This window comes from Gossypium raimondii, chromosome 13 (genome assembly GCF_025698545.1).
Source record: "Gossypium raimondii isolate GPD5lz chromosome 13, ASM2569854v1, whole genome shotgun sequence".
Taxonomy (NCBI): Eukaryota; Viridiplantae; Streptophyta; class Magnoliopsida; order Malvales; family Malvaceae; genus Gossypium; species Gossypium raimondii.
In genome coordinates, this window is record NC_068577.1 from 48,170,265 (window position 1) to 48,186,998 (window position 16,734).

Below are 16,734 nucleotides of genomic sequence, written 5' to 3' on the forward strand. Positions count from 1 at the left end.
GGCAAAGCCAAAAAGTTTTTTTTGGCAAAATTAAATGGTATATTTTTATAATAGTAAAAATAATTTTATCATTTTAATAGTTTTTTAATAATTTTTAAAAGGTTAAATTAATTTTCTTTTATCATTTTTAGAGACCAAAGTATAATACATTAATAATTTAAAATTTTATAAACTATAAAAGAGTCTAAATAAGAAAAACTTTAACTAGCCCTACCAGCTCCCTTGGTTCCCCGCCTCCATCCTTAAAAGGAAATAACGGGATGTATTAGCTTATTGTTTTTATAATTTATATAATTTTAATCATTATTAAAGAAAACCCACTTGGAATGTTTGAATTGTGGGTGTGAAGTTAAGGCATTGAATAGACAAAAATAATTGGAAATTAGTAGGTCAACTGTAATTTGTAATTTCAAGTGGGGATCTATTTTCACTTCACCTATTTAATTATTTAGTTTGCATTTATATCCCACAAATTTATTTAGCCTTCCTTGATTTTTTAATAATTATAATCATATTGGTAGTTAAATATTTCATTAAAATATTCATAAAAATAAAAAATATATTAAAAATAAAAATTAGTGTAACTAATCTACACCGATTCATAGGTCAAACGGTATAAAGTATTTCTCTAGACTAATATTTCAATCGACACCAATCCAATTCAATTCTAACAACCATATTTTCATATTTTTCCTAATTAAATTAAAATTAATGTTTTATTCACTACCTTACATTGAAAAGGAACCCCAAATGGGTTAACCCTGGACTTGGTTTTCTTTCCTTTCTTTTTATTTTAATTTTCATCATCTTGTTTTTAAAATTTTAAATTAACATTATTTTAGTTTTAGATTATTTTTTTATAATTATTTATATTTTTTCAGATCAATTCTTAAAATAGGTATATAATCTATTTGAAATGTTATTTTAGATGATATATTTTGCTGAAACAAAATGATATATTTTTAAATTATTTTATATATATTCTTGGATCAATTACATATATAAATGGAGGATGCATTGTCTGCTACTGATATTAGGCTTTGAAGTATTGTGGCTTAATAGTATAAAAGTTCATTGAAGAATTTCAAAAAAAAAAAAAAAAAATCCAAACTCCAAAACTTGAACATCCAACTTAAAAGCTTAATTTTTAATTTTTAAATCAAACTTTAAATCTTAAAAATTAAAAATAATAATAATTAAAAATATTTAAGATATGAGATTAATATTGAAAGGCTGAGATCCGTCACCTACCTATTTTCCTTAAACTTGCCCTGGTCCATCAAAAGTTTTATTGAACTTCATCCTGATCAACTTGATAAGCTTTTCTTCACCATCCACAATCCACAACCAAGAAAACCTCTTTGTTTTACAGTGATCGGAAATCCATGGCTCCGAATTTGGAGGATAGGAACTCTGTTTTCGAGTTTGTTGTCCGACAAGGAAATGGTGTGAAAGGACTAGTGGATTCAGGGCTTTCCACGGTGCCAGAGGCTTTCGTGCAACCACCGGAAGAGCGAATAGACAAGGAAAACGCCATAAAATATGACCTGCCACCCATTGATTTGTCGAAGCTGGATGGCCATGGCCCTGATCACGATGAAGTGGCCAACCAAATTGTTAGAGCTGCTGAAACTCTTGGTTTCTTCCAAGTTGTTAACCATGGTGTCCCCCTTCATCTACTGGAATCCCTTAAAGTTTCTGCTCATGAATTCTTCAGCTTGCCCCCTCAAAGGAAGGCCGTTTATCTTGCAGACGTTAGTCCAAGTCCACTAGTGAAGTACGGGACCAGCTTTATCCCAGAGAAAGAGAAAGCATTGGGATGGAAAGATTATATCCTCATGCAATACACCAATGATGATGAAGCTCTTCAACATTGGCCTCAAGAAATCAAGTGAGATACATAAATTAATTGCTGCTTATCTATTTGACCCCTTTATATGTTTTCTTTTTAACTTTCTAGGGAGATGTTACTTGAGTATTTGAGGAGTTCAATAGGCATGGTGAAAAAATTGCTTCAAGTTTCGCTGGGAAATTTGGGGGTGAAGCCAGACGACTCAATGATTGATGTACTTATTGGCAAGAAGATGCTAAGTATGATCTTTTATCCAATATGTCCTAATCCGGATCTTACCCTTGGAGTAGGACGCCACTCCGATATAGATACTTTCACAGTCTTATTACAAGACGAAGTTGGTGGTTTATATGTCAAAATGGAACAAGATACGGGTTATGGAAAGAAAGGAGATTGGATGCATATCCCTCCTACTCCCAATGCTTTGGTCATCAATGTTGGTGATATGCTACAGGTAATTCTCAAGTACTAATTTCATGATTTATCTCTAAACCTAGTAGCACGTTTATAATTTATGTTATTATCTGTAGATACTAAGCAATGGAAAATACAAAAGTGCAGAGCATATAGTTTGTACTTCAAGTACAAATTCAAGGCTGTCAATACCCATTTTTATAATGCCAAGAGAAACAGCAAAGATTGCACCTCTGCCTCAAGTAGTGGAGAAAGATGGAATTGCTGTTTATAGAGAGGTTGTGTATGTTGATTATATGAATAAGGTTTTTGCAAATGCACTGGACGGTAAAAGGCCACTTGATTTTGCAAAAATTAGTCCTGCATAACTCACACTTGAAAAGCGTTATGCAGATTCCGTGCTTCATCAGTTTACCAATAAATTCAAGGGTGATGAGCTCTTTCAAATTCTACATTCCTGATCTTCCCAAGCTTAAATAAAAAGCTGCTCTTTCATGTAATTGTGTTTGTTTATTAGAAATAAAAATACAGATTTGTGGGTAGCATGTGTCAGGGATACCACATGTCTTCTACAATTGGTTATAATTTAAGATAAAACTAATAAATCATTTTTAAAATTCATTGTGGGAGTGAAGTTAGGGCATTGAACAAAAGGTCGGAGACAAATAATTGGAAATGTATAGTTCAATTGTAATTTTTAATTTCAAGTTGGGATCCATTTTCACTTCATCTATCAATTCTCACTACATTCTTTTTTTTCTTAATTATTTATATAAAGAAACCCCAAATGGGGTTAACGCTGGACTTGTTTTTTTTCATTTATTATTATTTTAATTTTCATTATTTTGTTTTTAAAATTTTAAATTTTAAAATTATTTTAGTTTGAGAGAAATCTCAAATTTTATATGAATTTTGGTTTAATGTATAATTTTACATATAAATTTTGATTTTGTATAATTTTATGAAATTTAGATTTGATTCAATTCTTAAAATTATTAGCACAATTATTAATATAATTTTATTTTTTGTTTACTATTGTATACAGAAATAATTTGATGTATGTATTTTTTAAATATATATAATTAAATTAAAATTAAAATTTCATGTACATATTTAAACCACAATCAAAATTTTATATATATAATTATACTATGTAATAATTACCGTTAAATAGATATATAACCGCACAAGTAGCGGGATTTTTAAATGAAGTGTTGTCAATTTTTACAATCGGTGTTTATGCTTTCTGCCGCAAGATGTAGTGATATTTGTCTAGGAGAATGCTGCAATAATTCGACGCAATTGCGACGCTTTTATCTAGAAATGCTGCAATATTTTTTATATTTTATGGTGTTTCTAGAAAAACGTTGCTATATCTATTTATGATATAATAATTTTTTAAAATATTAATATTTTGATTTTTTTTAAATATTTTTTTATTTTTATTTTAAGTGAACGGAGTTTGTTTGATGAAAATAATCATTTATATTATAATTTTTAAAAATATTTATGTTATAATAAAAATATTCTAAATATAGAATATAATGTTTAATTTTATATATATTATTTGTTAAAAATAAAATAAAATAGTATTTAGCCGCGTTTGTGGTCAAATCGCCACAATAGTTGTGTTTTTCCCACTAGAATGCTGCAGAATATTGATATGGTTATAACTTTTTTCTAAAATGGCATCATATTTGGTCTATACTTAAGTGTCGTTTTTAAAAAACGTGACGAAATATGAGTTGTTTTATATGAGATATCACATTTTCTCTATTCTCAAATATACTTAATCCATAATCCCTTCTCCTTCCGCTAACCACATCGATTGTCTATCCTATCGCCCGCTCGCTTGGCTCGCCTCTCTGTCTGTCAAGTGATTCATTCCTTGACAACCTCAATCTTTAGGTACAAAAATCTAACCATTTTGATAATTTTCCTCATTTTCGGTTATCTTATTTTGATTCAAATTTATGTATTTCTTACTAAATGAGTTTTAACTTGATTGGTACAGACATTATTATCAATGTAGGAGTCAAAAAAATTTTTATCATTTCCTTTTATTTTTGTATTCTATTAATGATTCAATCTTGGTATACAAAACTAATCAATTGTTGAAATTGGATTATCCGATTTGCTTATATGTAGATTTAACTAAAGAGGTAGAGATTGTAATAGTTGGATTAAGAATTTGAAGAATCGGGCTATTAAATTGTAATGAGATTTCATATATCTGAATTGTTTTCTTATATTTTGTTGAAAAAATGATATATATTTTAAAATACTTTTATATTTATTCTTGGATAAATTCTTTTACATATATGCATTAGACTTTGAGGATATAACATGTCTTTAGTGTTATTTTATATTTATTGTTATAAATTTAATTTATCTTTTATAGAATGTATATTCATATAGGTATTCATTTATTTACATTGTGTTATTTTTAGTTTATGCTATGAATTAATTCATTAATGTTTTATATAATTTATTATTGTGATACACGATGATTTGATTCAAATTATTTAAATAAATTGTCATAATAATTTGGTTTAGAAAAATAAATTAATATTTAAAAGTTAATTTGTACTTCACATGTCGGTTTAGAGACCATATTAAATTCTCTTGGGTTTTTTTGATAAATTAGATTTTGTTTTTAAAGACATACTTAGACGACTATTAAATTTTAGGTATTAGTAGTGTACTTAATCTTATCAAAACATATTTTTATGAGTGCCTACTTTGTTCACTAAAAATATTGTATAAATCACTTTTCTGCTTTTAAATCAAATCATATATTTAATATTTATCTTACATCTCAACAATGTATACGTGATTAAATATCTATTTAAATACTTACAAACCAAAACATGAATTAAATTTTTGCGCAGGAAATCTTTTACATTTTCTTAATTTTAAAATAATTTTTGAGACCTTCATCAAAATATAAATCATATTATATCAGCTTTTATGATAATAAATAATAATATGTTATAATAGGAGCTACTTTGCCCCAATTGCCTCTCTGGCAAAAAACAACATTCAATGCTAAAACAAAATCCAGAACATGGCAACAATACAAAACCAACTAGATTCCTTTGACCATAAGGATTCTATGAACCTCCCTTCAAGCATTATAGAAGATCCCAACTCGACTATGCAATGAAAGAGTTCGCTCGTACACCACCGAGAACACTCACCTTCACCACAGGATTCGATTTTGATACTAGCCCCATCTATGGGAACAAAGATATGATCATCAAAGTCAGCAACCAAGATGTTATTGGTTGAACCCCATTTATCCACGACATTAGTCAAAGGCTATTTGCCATGCTTCATCCCTATATGGTGTTCCACGTATTGGCAAACATATAATCTATAGGTTCGAGTAGCTAACCAATCATTATTCTACCCGGCTCGTCTTGAGCCCCTAGCAACCACCCATCCCTTGGACCAGAAGAGTTAGATAGGCCAACCCTATTATTGTTGGGACTTTTCTCCTCAAAACAATGTAACCAAAAGTTATTTAGAGTTAACAATTCATCAATCTTTATGAGGCACCCAACCTTATTGCGATCATTCTATCCCTGAGCACTGCCACCCTTCATGTTAGACACATAAACACATCGCTTCAATGAAGGCATCATCCAATTCATTGGAAATGGGGATCCATCCTCCAATTTTCTCTCTATAAAAATATATTTATATTTTCTAAAATGAGATACTTCTATCAAAAGTTTACAACTGCAATCTGTGGGTATGCATTGTAAAGCAACACATCCCCAAGCTCCCACCAGTGTTCGAATTACAAATTCTTGAAACAACTAAAATTGGGCAAGTCACTCCTCCTACAGTCCAAGAAGAAAGCCAAGGAGATGCCGAGAGCCAAGAGGTGAAGCTTCCGAATGAAGAAAAAAATAGTTTAGGGTTTCTAGTGGATGATGAAGACGACATTTTTGAGCATTTCTTTTCAATTCCATTTTTTGTTTATTTTTAATGCATGGAAAATAGGTGACAATTAAGCGGCTAAGTTAATGTGCCGCATCAACTTTCCATAATGGGGTAATGGTTGATTAAAATGTTACACCCCAATAATATGAGTAATTCTATTTAGTAACTAAATGTGCTATTTACCTTAAGTTAAAATAGAAAGGTTGGGCATGCTATTGCCATGGTAACACCTACCTAGGGAGGGAAATCCTTTTAAGCATTTCGTAGAAATGAGTAATGGGTAATTTTAGATTTGGTCCTTCATATTTTGTTGTTTATACGATTAGGTCTTCAATTGAAATATTTAGAACGTTCAATTAGGTCCATACCTCTTATTTATTTATTTACTAAATTTATTATATTTACTCAGTATAATAAAATGTTATGACCGAGGGTCTGCATTATAAAAAACGTAGTTGCTGCTATTCTTTGTTGAATTCAGTGGAGACAGAAGGCGCAAATTGCTGGTAAACGTTTGTGCTATGAATAAATTAATAATAGAAAAGAAGAAGGAATTTTTATTTATTGGACTTGTCATCTAAAAAAGAAAAAGTCAATTGCTGTTTTTATAGCAGGGCAGCATTCAACCCCACAGTCTCACTCACACTGATAGATGTTTTAATAACAATTTAGTAGAAAAGAAATTAGATTCTCAAATTATGGTTTTAGCTTACTTATTTGATAAATATAAATTTTATTTTGATCCTTACTTTTAAACCCTTCATATTATTTTAAATGACTAATTTGTATTGACAAATCAATTTAAAAGTGGATGCTAAGAAAAGGAATTAAGGAATGAAGAAAAGAACGGTCAATTAGGGGTAATATAGTCTTAAAAAGATAATTAAGGTAAACTCAACAATTTTTTTATTAAAATTTAAATTATTAGTATTAATTCTAATTAGTTTATTTTTAATAGCTAGTCAAACAACCTAAAGCCCACATGGAACCGTCTGTGGCTTATGCCTAATTTACCTCTAAATTTTGATGAACCTTCTGTTTAATTATGTAATTTTAACATGGTTTTGCCTTTTAATGTTTGATTTTAAAATTTTCTCTTCAAAATATAATGTTTTATCATTATATCTAATCTTTGTTAATTAAAAATTTACCCTTTAATTATATCCCTCTATAAAAAGCTACCCAGACAATCTTATTTTAACTATCAGATTCTCCGTTTAATCCGGACCTTGCTCACCTTACATCTGTTCCCAATAAATACTAACTCACTCACTACGCTCCACAAAATTAGATTAAATTTTAAAATATGATGTATATGATATACATCATTAAAATTGAATTCCACATAAACACGCTAATAATTTGTTATATATATTTAAGTTTTCTCTAAATGTGTTATAATCTAGCACACATAATTATATAAAATTTTAATACAAATTAATTTAAAGAATATGAACTTTAATATTGTGGTGTAGATTACCATTCATAAATTCAATTGTTAAAATTTTTCACTTCAACCTTTTTATATTTATTTTTTGACATAATGTTTAAAATTATACATAGCTCTCTTAACTCATAACAAAAATAATACTGTACTCAAACCCACATCCCCATGCATTACTAACAATGTTAATGTCAATCGAGTTAAGACTTAATCAGCCACCAACACGTAACAATCATTGAAGTAAAATCTTCTTGACAACAAATTGGGCTTAATGGAGGCTGTGGTTGGTCCAACTAATCTTAAAAGAGCCGAACAGTTGAAACTAAAACTAAATAAATAAATAAAACGTATTGCCTAAATCCAATAAAACTGAAATTGGGCCCCAAAACGTTAATTTACCCTTTGAATGCACACACGATTTTCAGCCTAGTGGCGTCCTCTCTCTTTCCCAAAGCCAATCTGTAAAGTCCAAAGAAGTCAGCTTCAGCTATCGTTTCTCAATGTCTTTCTTCTTCTTTATATAATCTTATATGTAGTCTAACTCTGCAATCTTCCAATCCCAGCAAGCGGCCCAACCAAAGGTAAACCATTTACTCTCTTTTTTTTATTCATATTCTTGCTTTGTTTTAATCCTGTTTTGATCTATCCATACTTTCTTTTTTCTCCATCTTCTTCCAACCCATAGAAACCAAAATTACCCTTGTATTGAACTTGCCCATCAAAACTTTTATTGCCTCCATTTCCTCTGTTTCTTTTGGTTTCTGATACTTGTTGTTTGCTACTCACACTTTTTTCAGTCAGATGATGATAGATCGTTATTCAATAGCTTTGTTTCTGGTTTTTTCATATCTTGTTGGCCTCTTGGATGCTAGTGCTGGTGATGCTGATCCACGTTACAGGTTTTTCGGTTTTCTTTTTCCTTTTTTAATTTTTCTCCATCACCCTTAATTCTCTGCCCCCCCCCCCCCCTTTTTGATGTATTAATGTTCTACTTTTTAGCTTATGCATCATACAAGTTTGTTTATGGTAGGAAAAAAGAAATCAAATATCCAACTATCCGGGGGAAATTGCTGTGGCTTAGTGTTCTTTTCGATAAAAAAAAACTATACTTGGTTAGTGATTTTCGATAAGGATATGCTGAAGGATCTTGAGACTTTATCAGGTCCTGTAAAGTTTTGAAGTTTCAGTGTCTACTGCAAATGGCATGCATTTTACTTAGATTGGAAGGAGTCATGCATTAGAAATAATTGTTATATCACTCATTTGGTTAATGTTAGTGGCCATTCCTTCAATAAGAAATGCAGTGGATGCATAATGTGACTGGTTTGTGTTGCTACCTGAAAAGATAAACTCGTGATTCACCACTGAGTATTACTAGCTTTATAAATGTTATTAATGCAAGTCCCAAAAATTGGTCTTTGCGCCCATTATGGATACGTGCTTCATATGGGTTATGGGTAAGTTTAGAAATTTCAAGGTTTCTTGTTAAAACCTGGGGATGTAAGGAGGAGCTGCTTTGAGTTCACATAGAAAATATGCATTTACTAATATAGTGTGAAGTTTTTCTGTTAGTTAAAGAGACTTTATGTACGATGGAGCTCATGAGGGTTGATATTTGATTGCTTGGCTTGGCCCTCGGCTAGATAAGAGTAATTTCCTTTCAAGTTGAAGACAAACTTATGTTGGTCACAACAATTAAAGTTCTTTTTTATTGCAAGTGTTTGCATTTGTGAGTTAAGTCTAGTATTTTTTCTTTCAGTTTTTAATGATTTTAACGAGAGAAGAATACGAAGTTGCTATACTCATCTTTGTGGTTAAAAGCAAGCTTTTTAGGTGCTTGAAACCTTGCCTAGATGAAACTAGGTATTATATTGATTGCATGGCCGTCAAGGCACTCAAAGCTGAGTGCATTAGTTCAGGTGATAAGTAATCAAGATTAGCACCTCATGGAAACTACTGACTTTGTCGCTTTACAATTTTCCTTCTTCATAAAGCAAATTGTATCCATTATTATTGATGCTTAAGGTTGGAATGGGTCCTTTTGGATGAAAGTAGAACATAAGGCTAGACGGTGTTTACATAATTGTGCATCATTGTGGCTTCTAATTGGCTGCATATACAAACAAGAACTTCTTAATCTTTTATTCGGTTTCTCTTTTTTTTCCCTCTTAATTGATCATGAAATTCTATGAATTTATTTAGATTTTTCTGTAGGAGTTTACATATTTGTTTTGAATTCCACAAAAATTTCCTTGTTGACCATATTTAACAAATTATATACTTTGGATGAGGACATTGTTTGTATGTGCATATTTCATGTTAAACATGCATATGCACTTATGTCTGCATATATTTAATAGAGTGCGAGCCTTGTTCAGATTTAATCGGACACTCTCATACCCTTCTAAACCTGTATCTGATATTGAACCTTGTGTCATTGTTGTTGATACTAGTCTTAACCTCTCACACATGATTGTTATCTGGATAAGTTTTTTACTTGATTGATTCCTAGAATAAGAACTGATTATACTATAATATGCTTGAGAAGGGAGTTATAACAAGAAAAAAAATACTGGAGTTTGCAGCCTGTACAGGAGTAATGCATGGTACTTTGTCATTTAATTTCTCAAACTTGCAGTGCTAGGATAATTGCAATAGGAGATATGAACTCTAAGAACCATAACTATTGCTCATCTAAATTACAAGGGCGCACTTGTTATGAATATGTGAATAGAATCGTGTCACTATCATTAACAGGGAAAATGAGATTAATTGTCTTTCCTTTAACTTGAATTCCACAACGACCTAATTTGATTGACAATTCAAACTCATCAGAGGGAGCTTGAAACTTTAGAACTCGTTAGAGAGAGACCCGGATCCCTTTAGGGTTTTGACAAAAATTCAACTTAGGTTTTTATTATTCCATTCACCCTTTTAAATAATGACCAATCTTATTACATGATTAGGAACTCTATAAATTAGGCACCTCATAAACGAAAATAAACAGCTATATTCTAGAAAGGAAAGAAATCATCTAAAGTGAAATCGCAATAGAGAAACCTAAGGAAAGAAATCAATTAAAATAAAATCACAATCGAGAAATCTACTGAAATAAAATCGCAAACTCATCCACAACAATACTTCATGTGTATTTTATATGAGCTTCCTCAAGTAAAGTCTTGATTTTGCCGGTTTGTCGGACATTTATGGAAGTCATTAGCAGTTTGTATTTTCTACCTAAATCAGATGAAAGGTGTTTATGTTGGCAAAGTTATATTTTGAAGAAATGCACATATATGATATATCTGTTAAGAATGCACCAACAGGATCGTATCACAAGACAATTGTCAGGGGACGCGAAGTCAATTGTCTTCCCCTTATCTAGATTTTGGAATGACCTGTTGTCCCCTTATCTAGATTTTGGAATGACCTGTTGTGGTTGGCAGTTCAAACTCATCAAAGGGAGTTTGAAACCTTAGGACTCGTTTTAGAAATAAACCAGATGTTTTTTAGGGTTTTTGATAAAATTCTACTTAGGTTTTATTATTCTTACGTAAAAAGGAAACCCATTCTAGAAAGGAAAAAAATTAATCAAGAAACCTAAGAAAAGAAATCAATTGACATCAAATTGCAATCAAGAAACCTAAGTCTTAATTAGAGAATCGAAATCAATTGCCTTTCCTAACTTAGGTTCAGCCCACAAAAGCGTCCACAACATTACTCCATTCAGCAGAAAGAGGTTGTTGTCAATTTTGAAGTCAGTATAAACTTGATCATGTAAATTAGCTTGGTTTAGTCTCAATTTCAGTTTCTAGTTCTGCGTCATTATGGTCAACGAATTCCAACCAAAAGAGCTTCTTAGATTGATGCCTAATTGTATACCACTCATCACACTTATAACACAAGCCCTTTGCCTTTTCTCAGTTGTTTCCGCCTTAATAATTTTTGTATAAAAGAGGTAGATGAATTTACCGAATCTGCTTTCGCATTTCTTCCTAACGTATTTTTGCCCTTAAAGTTTGGGATACCAAACTGTCATATTAGTAGGAGAATCAGAACTATCCTAATTGCCTTGCCGAGTTCCTCTACACTTATTCCCAACCTATAGCATTTGTTGCCTCTATTCAAAGGCTCTAGCGAGGCTTATAGCCATGGTTAAATGAAGGGGTTCGTGCATTTGAACATCTAGTTGAATGGAATATCCAGTCCAGCCATGAATAATCCAACATATGGGTCTACTGGAACATATTGACTAGCTCGTGCTAACTTTTCCTAAAATTGTCGCTGATTAAGCTCTATAGTCTCTGTCCATTTTAAGCTAACCAAATCCCCTAATGGGTTGCTGCTTATCAGAAGACCAAAACGGTGGGAGTAATAATTGAGAAATTCTAACTAGTTCATCATTTGCCTATCCAACTTAAGCTAATAATACCAAAGTTGTGCCTCACCCAGTCTGTGGAAGGCCGCCAAACGTGCCTGCCTCCTTGGTGTGATGGCCTTCGAAGAACTATCACAGCGTGGAGCCAAATCAAGGCATCTTTGGACCCATCAAAAGTAGGAAAATCTAATTTTGTGTACCTGAGGTGACCTGTCATGCCTCCTCCAGCAGCTGGTGGGAGACATGCTCAATAGTCAGATTGTATTCCTGCTTTTGTCACCATCTCTGATTGTTGATTTGCCTAAAGTCAAAAATTAAGGTTTTCATCTATTCCTGGATTTGTAAAGCCATTTGCTGACGATGGTTGTCTATGTGATTTTCCATATCATTAAATTTAGTTTCCACTGGAGATTTTGTAACAGTTTGCTCTTCCTGTAACAATGCTTGTATGAAGTTGCCCATTGTGGTAGGCTCTGATGCCAAATTGTTAAGAATACATGAATAGGATCGTGTCACTGGGCGATTGATAGGGAAGTCAAAGTCAGGTTGTCTTCCCCTTGTCTTGATTTCTTGAACAACCTATTGTGGTTGACAGTTCAAACTCATCAAAGGGAGACTGAAATTTTAGGACTTGTTAGAGAGAGATCAAGATCTCTTTTTCGCATTTTTGATAAAGTTCTGCTTAGGTTTTATTATTCCATACCTCGCTTTAAATAAGGATCAATCTTATTACATAAACTGGAAACCTTTTCTAGAAAGTAAAGAAATTAATTGAAATAAAATTGCAATTAAGAAACCCAAGGAAAGAGCTCGACTAAAATAAGATCGTAATCAAGAAAACTAAGCCTTAATTAATGGCCTTTCCTAACATAGGTTCGGCCCACAAAAGAATCCACAATAATTTCACTGTGGTTGTAGGAGTAATCTAACAGCATTATGCTTTGGCAAAGCTGTCTAAAGAAAATAAATGATAAAGGAATAAAGTGAGTCGCACCTTATTGGTTGAAATGTGCCTGTAGTCCCTGTACTTTTCGAAATTTGGGAATTTATTCTCTGTACTTTTATTTTCAGGAATTTAGTTTCTCTACTTTCAAATTTCAAAATTTAGGTCCAACTGTTAGTGCTGTTACCTTTTTTTTATTAAATTGGTTGCTGTGACATTTTGAAATAATAATAATAAAAACTACTCACTTGATAGCCATGTAATTAAAAAAAGATGCTGTAATTAACCTGAATTTAACAAAAAAAATAACAATATTAACAGTTAGGCCTGAATTTTGAAATCTTAAAAGGGACTAAATTCCTAATTTTCAAAAAGTACAGGGACTATAGGCATATTTTAACCCATCTTATTTCTTTGTAATTTGAAATGGGGTAAGGGTGTTCCTTGTTATGGATTGCAATATGCCATACTCCTTTTTCTCTAACTTGAAATTAATTTAATCCTGATTCCTATACCGTTTTGTATGAAATGATTAAACAATTAGGTAGTCTAAACATGGATTGTTTGAATTTTAGGGGTTGTGTGGCAGAATGCGAGAAAACTGGTTGTGCTGGGGGAACTTGCTTTCCACACTGCAAGTTTCCTTCCGATGGTGTTGCCAATGATGGTCCATGGTATATGCAAGAGCCACTTTACTTGAAGTGGAAACAATGGGATTGCCAAAGTGACTGTCGTTACAATTGTATGATTGACAGAGAGAAAGAAAGGGAAGCAGTTGGTCATGGACCTGTCAAGTATCATGGTAAATGGCCCTTCACGCGAGTTTTTGGAATTCAGGTTTGCTCTTTTCTTTTCTTTTCACCCCACCAAGCATTTTTCCTTTTTTTCATGGAATTTTAGGGACTTCTTTTTGCAGTATTCATCTTGACCTTGCTGTTTATTTGCTCAGGAACCAGCTTCTGTAGCATTCTCTGCACTCAACCTAGCAATGCATTTTCATGGTTGGCTATCTTTCTTCATCCTTCTTTACTATAACTTGCCTTTGAGACAAGATAAGAAAGCATACTATGAATATGCAAGTTTGTGGCACATATATGGACTTTTGGCAATGAATTCATGGCTCTGGAGTGCTGTTTTCCACAGTCGGTAATAAAATTTTCCATACTCCACTTCTCCTATTTCCCAGAGATAAATGTCTTTGGAACTTTGCATCAACGACATGTGTGGTTCTTTTGAGTAGTACCTGCAAACTTACAGCTTTTATATTTTTCGGTTTGGATGGATATTTTTTTGCTTTTATAAAATCATAAAACTAATGTAACAAGGGGAAGCGAAAGAAACTAATCTGGCAAATAAGATGCTTCTTGCCCCAATATTGCCTTGCAAAGTCAGATCGTGAATTGGCATTTTAAACAGAACCTAGTTTTGTTTCTCTCCTTACTCAAGTCTGTGTTCTGTGTTGCATGTGCTTGGGTTCAAATGTCAGAGTCTGATGTATCAGACATGATATGTTTTTACCTTTTCCTTGTGTTTAGAAGATTGTATCCTCATTGTGATGTCTAGCTTAAGGTATCCAATGTCGTAGGAGTGTAGGAGAACAGGACGGTAAGAGGAATTTAATTTGTCATTTTACCTACCAGCTGGAGATTTTTTTTCTTTTTTCATTTTAATGCTTTCTGTCTTTCAATTGGTAGGAATGTTGCATTTCCCTCAATGTCTTGTCTAGATTGGAAAATATTTGGCTTAGTTGGCTTAATCATAAGTCACACACGTGCCTAGAAACTCTAAGTTCTCTCTCCCCTTCTGTGAGCAACTCCTTGTACACCCAAATGATGGTCTTGTTTCTGACCCTGATATGTTTGTTTGAACTGCAGTGATGTGGATTTAACAGAAAAGTTAGACTACTCATCTGCTGTGGCACTGCTTGGGTACTCTCTTATTGTATCCATACTAAGAAGTTTCAATGTGAGAGTTGAGGCTGCTAGAGTCATGGTTGCCGCTCCATTTCTTGCCTTTGTAACTACTCATATATTGTACCTCAACTTTTATACCTTTGACTATGGTAAGATCTCTGTTCTTTTGATAGCTTGTTTCTACTTCTAACATTTTTTCAGTATCTGAGGGTTTAAGTGTACCTTATGTCCGAGGGTTTAGGTGTACATAAGTTCTAATTAGCTAAAAGATACTCCACTTGATTTCCTCAACTGTGTGCAATGTCACTTCTCTCATTAAGAATACAAAATTGGACAACTCCATGCCCTTGGAGTGTTGTTTTTTTTCTTTTAAACATGATTTTCTTGCACTATTGGCCACAATAACATGTTATGAAACATTTGTGCAGGGTGGAACATGAAAGTTTGTGTAGCCATTGGGGTTGCTCAACTTCTCATTTGGGCAATCTGGGTTGGTATTACTTGCCATCCTTCTCGCTGGAAGTTGTGGGTGGTGGTGGTTGGAGGGGGGCTTGCAATGCTTTTGGAGATCTATGATTTCCCTCCTTATCAAGGATTCTTTGATGCCCATGCTATATGGCATGCCACAACTATTCCACTTACCTGCCTGTGGTGGAGCTTCATTAGGGACGACGCAAAGTTTCAGACTTCTATCCTCCTTAAGAAGGCTAAGTAGTCCCATGTAAAACTAACATCATCTTGTAGCAGCTCCACCATTCAAAAGCCTTTTGTCGTATCCTTTGGCACAGTGTTTTTACATATAATATATTTCCCGGTTATTTATGATGCAGAAATGGAGATCTCATCTGCTCACTGCTCTGTTGGTTGAAACTTAAAAAAGACCATTTTTGTTGGATGCTCAACTTCAACATGAATTCTTTTGTAGATTCAAATCATTATATTTTGTTGAATTGGTACTTGACCCTGTTAGTTTATACATTTATGTTGGAATTTCAACATGTAAATTTTTCCGTATTTTTCAAATTATAAACTAATTTATGTTTTAAATGAGCAACGATGGATAGGAATTCTTAGTAGAAGCAATCGACCTCAAGAGCCATTTCTACAATGGTCGCTTCTATTAACTGACGTGGTCGTTGAACAGCCTATTATTTATCTGGTTTTGCCCTTCTTATGTATCTGAAGATGCAATTAGTAGTTAATAAAACGTTAAAATATGCAATAGGTATTTTTTTTATTTTCAAAAATTTAATTCTTTTACTTTTTAGGTTTTAGAATTTAGGTCTAATTGTTTTTACTATTTTTTTGTTAAATTTGTTGGCGTGACATTTAAAAATAAAAAAAATGTACTTTTTTGGTATCCATGTAACTCAAAAAATGTTGTAATGAATGTGAATTTAATAATCATTTTAATTGTATTAACAGTTAGATCTAAAATTTAAAATTTGAAAAAATAAATGGATTAAATTTGTAGAGATAAATGGCTCTCATGACTTTTTGCACAAGGTTTAAAGTTGGTAGGTTGCCAATGAGGTACATTGGTGCTCCTTTTGTTTCTCAGAAGCAATTTCACTTCTTGCACAAGGTTTAAAGTTGGTAAGCTACCAATGAGATACTTGGTGCACCTCTTGTTTCTTGGAAGCTGTCTCACTTCTTGCACGTCTCACTTCTTGCACAAGGTTTAAAGTCGGTAGGCTGTTAGTGAGGTACTTTGGTGTTCCTCTTGTTTCTCGGAAGCTGTCTCGATCTAACTGTGTTGCTTTAACCAATAAGATTCAAGGCTGTGATATTTAGTGTGCAAGTTTATTGGAGCCTTCAATTTCTAATGCTTAAGTGTAA

The 16,734-nt window shown here is 32.5% G+C and overlaps 2 protein-coding genes across 3 annotated transcripts; both read left to right on the plus strand.

Moving 5' to 3' along the window:
* Positions 1–1,239: 1,239 nt before the first annotated feature.
* LOC105784310 (scopoletin 8-hydroxylase) lies at positions 1,240–2,808 on the plus strand. The gene is made up of 3 exons (XM_012610153.2): positions 1,240–1,891; positions 1,961–2,306; positions 2,383–2,808. The coding sequence occupies exons 1-3, from the start codon at positions 1,386–1,388 to the stop codon at positions 2,632–2,634; spliced, it is 1,104 nt and encodes a 367-aa protein (XP_012465607.1). The 5' UTR covers positions 1,240–1,385; the 3' UTR covers positions 2,635–2,808.
* A 5,272-nt stretch (positions 2,809–8,080) lies between these two features.
* On the plus strand, positions 8,081–15,942 carry LOC105783253 (uncharacterized). Of its 2 annotated transcripts, XM_052626679.1 has the most exons (7): positions 8,081–8,242; positions 8,459–8,560; positions 13,558–13,819; positions 13,932–14,128; positions 14,857–15,044; positions 15,324–15,616; positions 15,726–15,942. In XM_052626679.1, exons 2-6 carry the CDS (start codon positions 8,463–8,465, stop codon positions 15,608–15,610), a joined length of 1,032 nt encoding a protein of 343 aa, XP_052482639.1. In that variant the 5' UTR covers positions 8,081–8,242; positions 8,459–8,462; the 3' UTR covers positions 15,611–15,616; positions 15,726–15,942. The 2 variants fall into 2 exon arrangements, with proteins under 2 accessions (XP_052482639.1, XP_052482638.1); XM_052626678.1 differs by lacking the exon at positions 8,081–8,242 and having other exon boundaries at positions 8,308–8,560; positions 15,324–15,942.
* The last annotated feature ends 792 nt before the right edge of the window (positions 15,943–16,734 follow it).

Bases quoted from the DNA above. Each gene is read 5' to 3' on its own strand.
- LOC105784310 (XM_012610153.2), top strand. From the start codon at position 1,386: ATGGCTCCGAATTTGGAGGATAGGAACTCTGTTTTCGAGTTTGTTGTC. The intron at 1,892-1,960 runs GTGAGATACATA...TTAACTTTCTAG, and splicing joins CATTGGCCTCAAGAAATCAA to GGAGATGTTACTTGAGTATT. The intron at 2,307-2,382 runs GTAATTCTCAAG...TATTATCTGTAG, and splicing joins ATGTTGGTGATATGCTACAG to ATACTAAGCAATGGAAAATA.
- LOC105783253 (XM_052626679.1), top strand. From the start codon at position 8,463: ATGATGATAGATCGTTATTCAATAGCTTTGTTTCTGGTTTTTTCATAT. The intron at 8,561-13,557 runs GTTTTTCGGTTT...TTTGAATTTTAG, and splicing joins GATGCTGATCCACGTTACAG to GGGTTGTGTGGCAGAATGCG. The intron at 14,129-14,856 runs GTAATAAAATTT...TTTGAACTGCAG, and splicing joins AGTGCTGTTTTCCACAGTCG to TGATGTGGATTTAACAGAAA.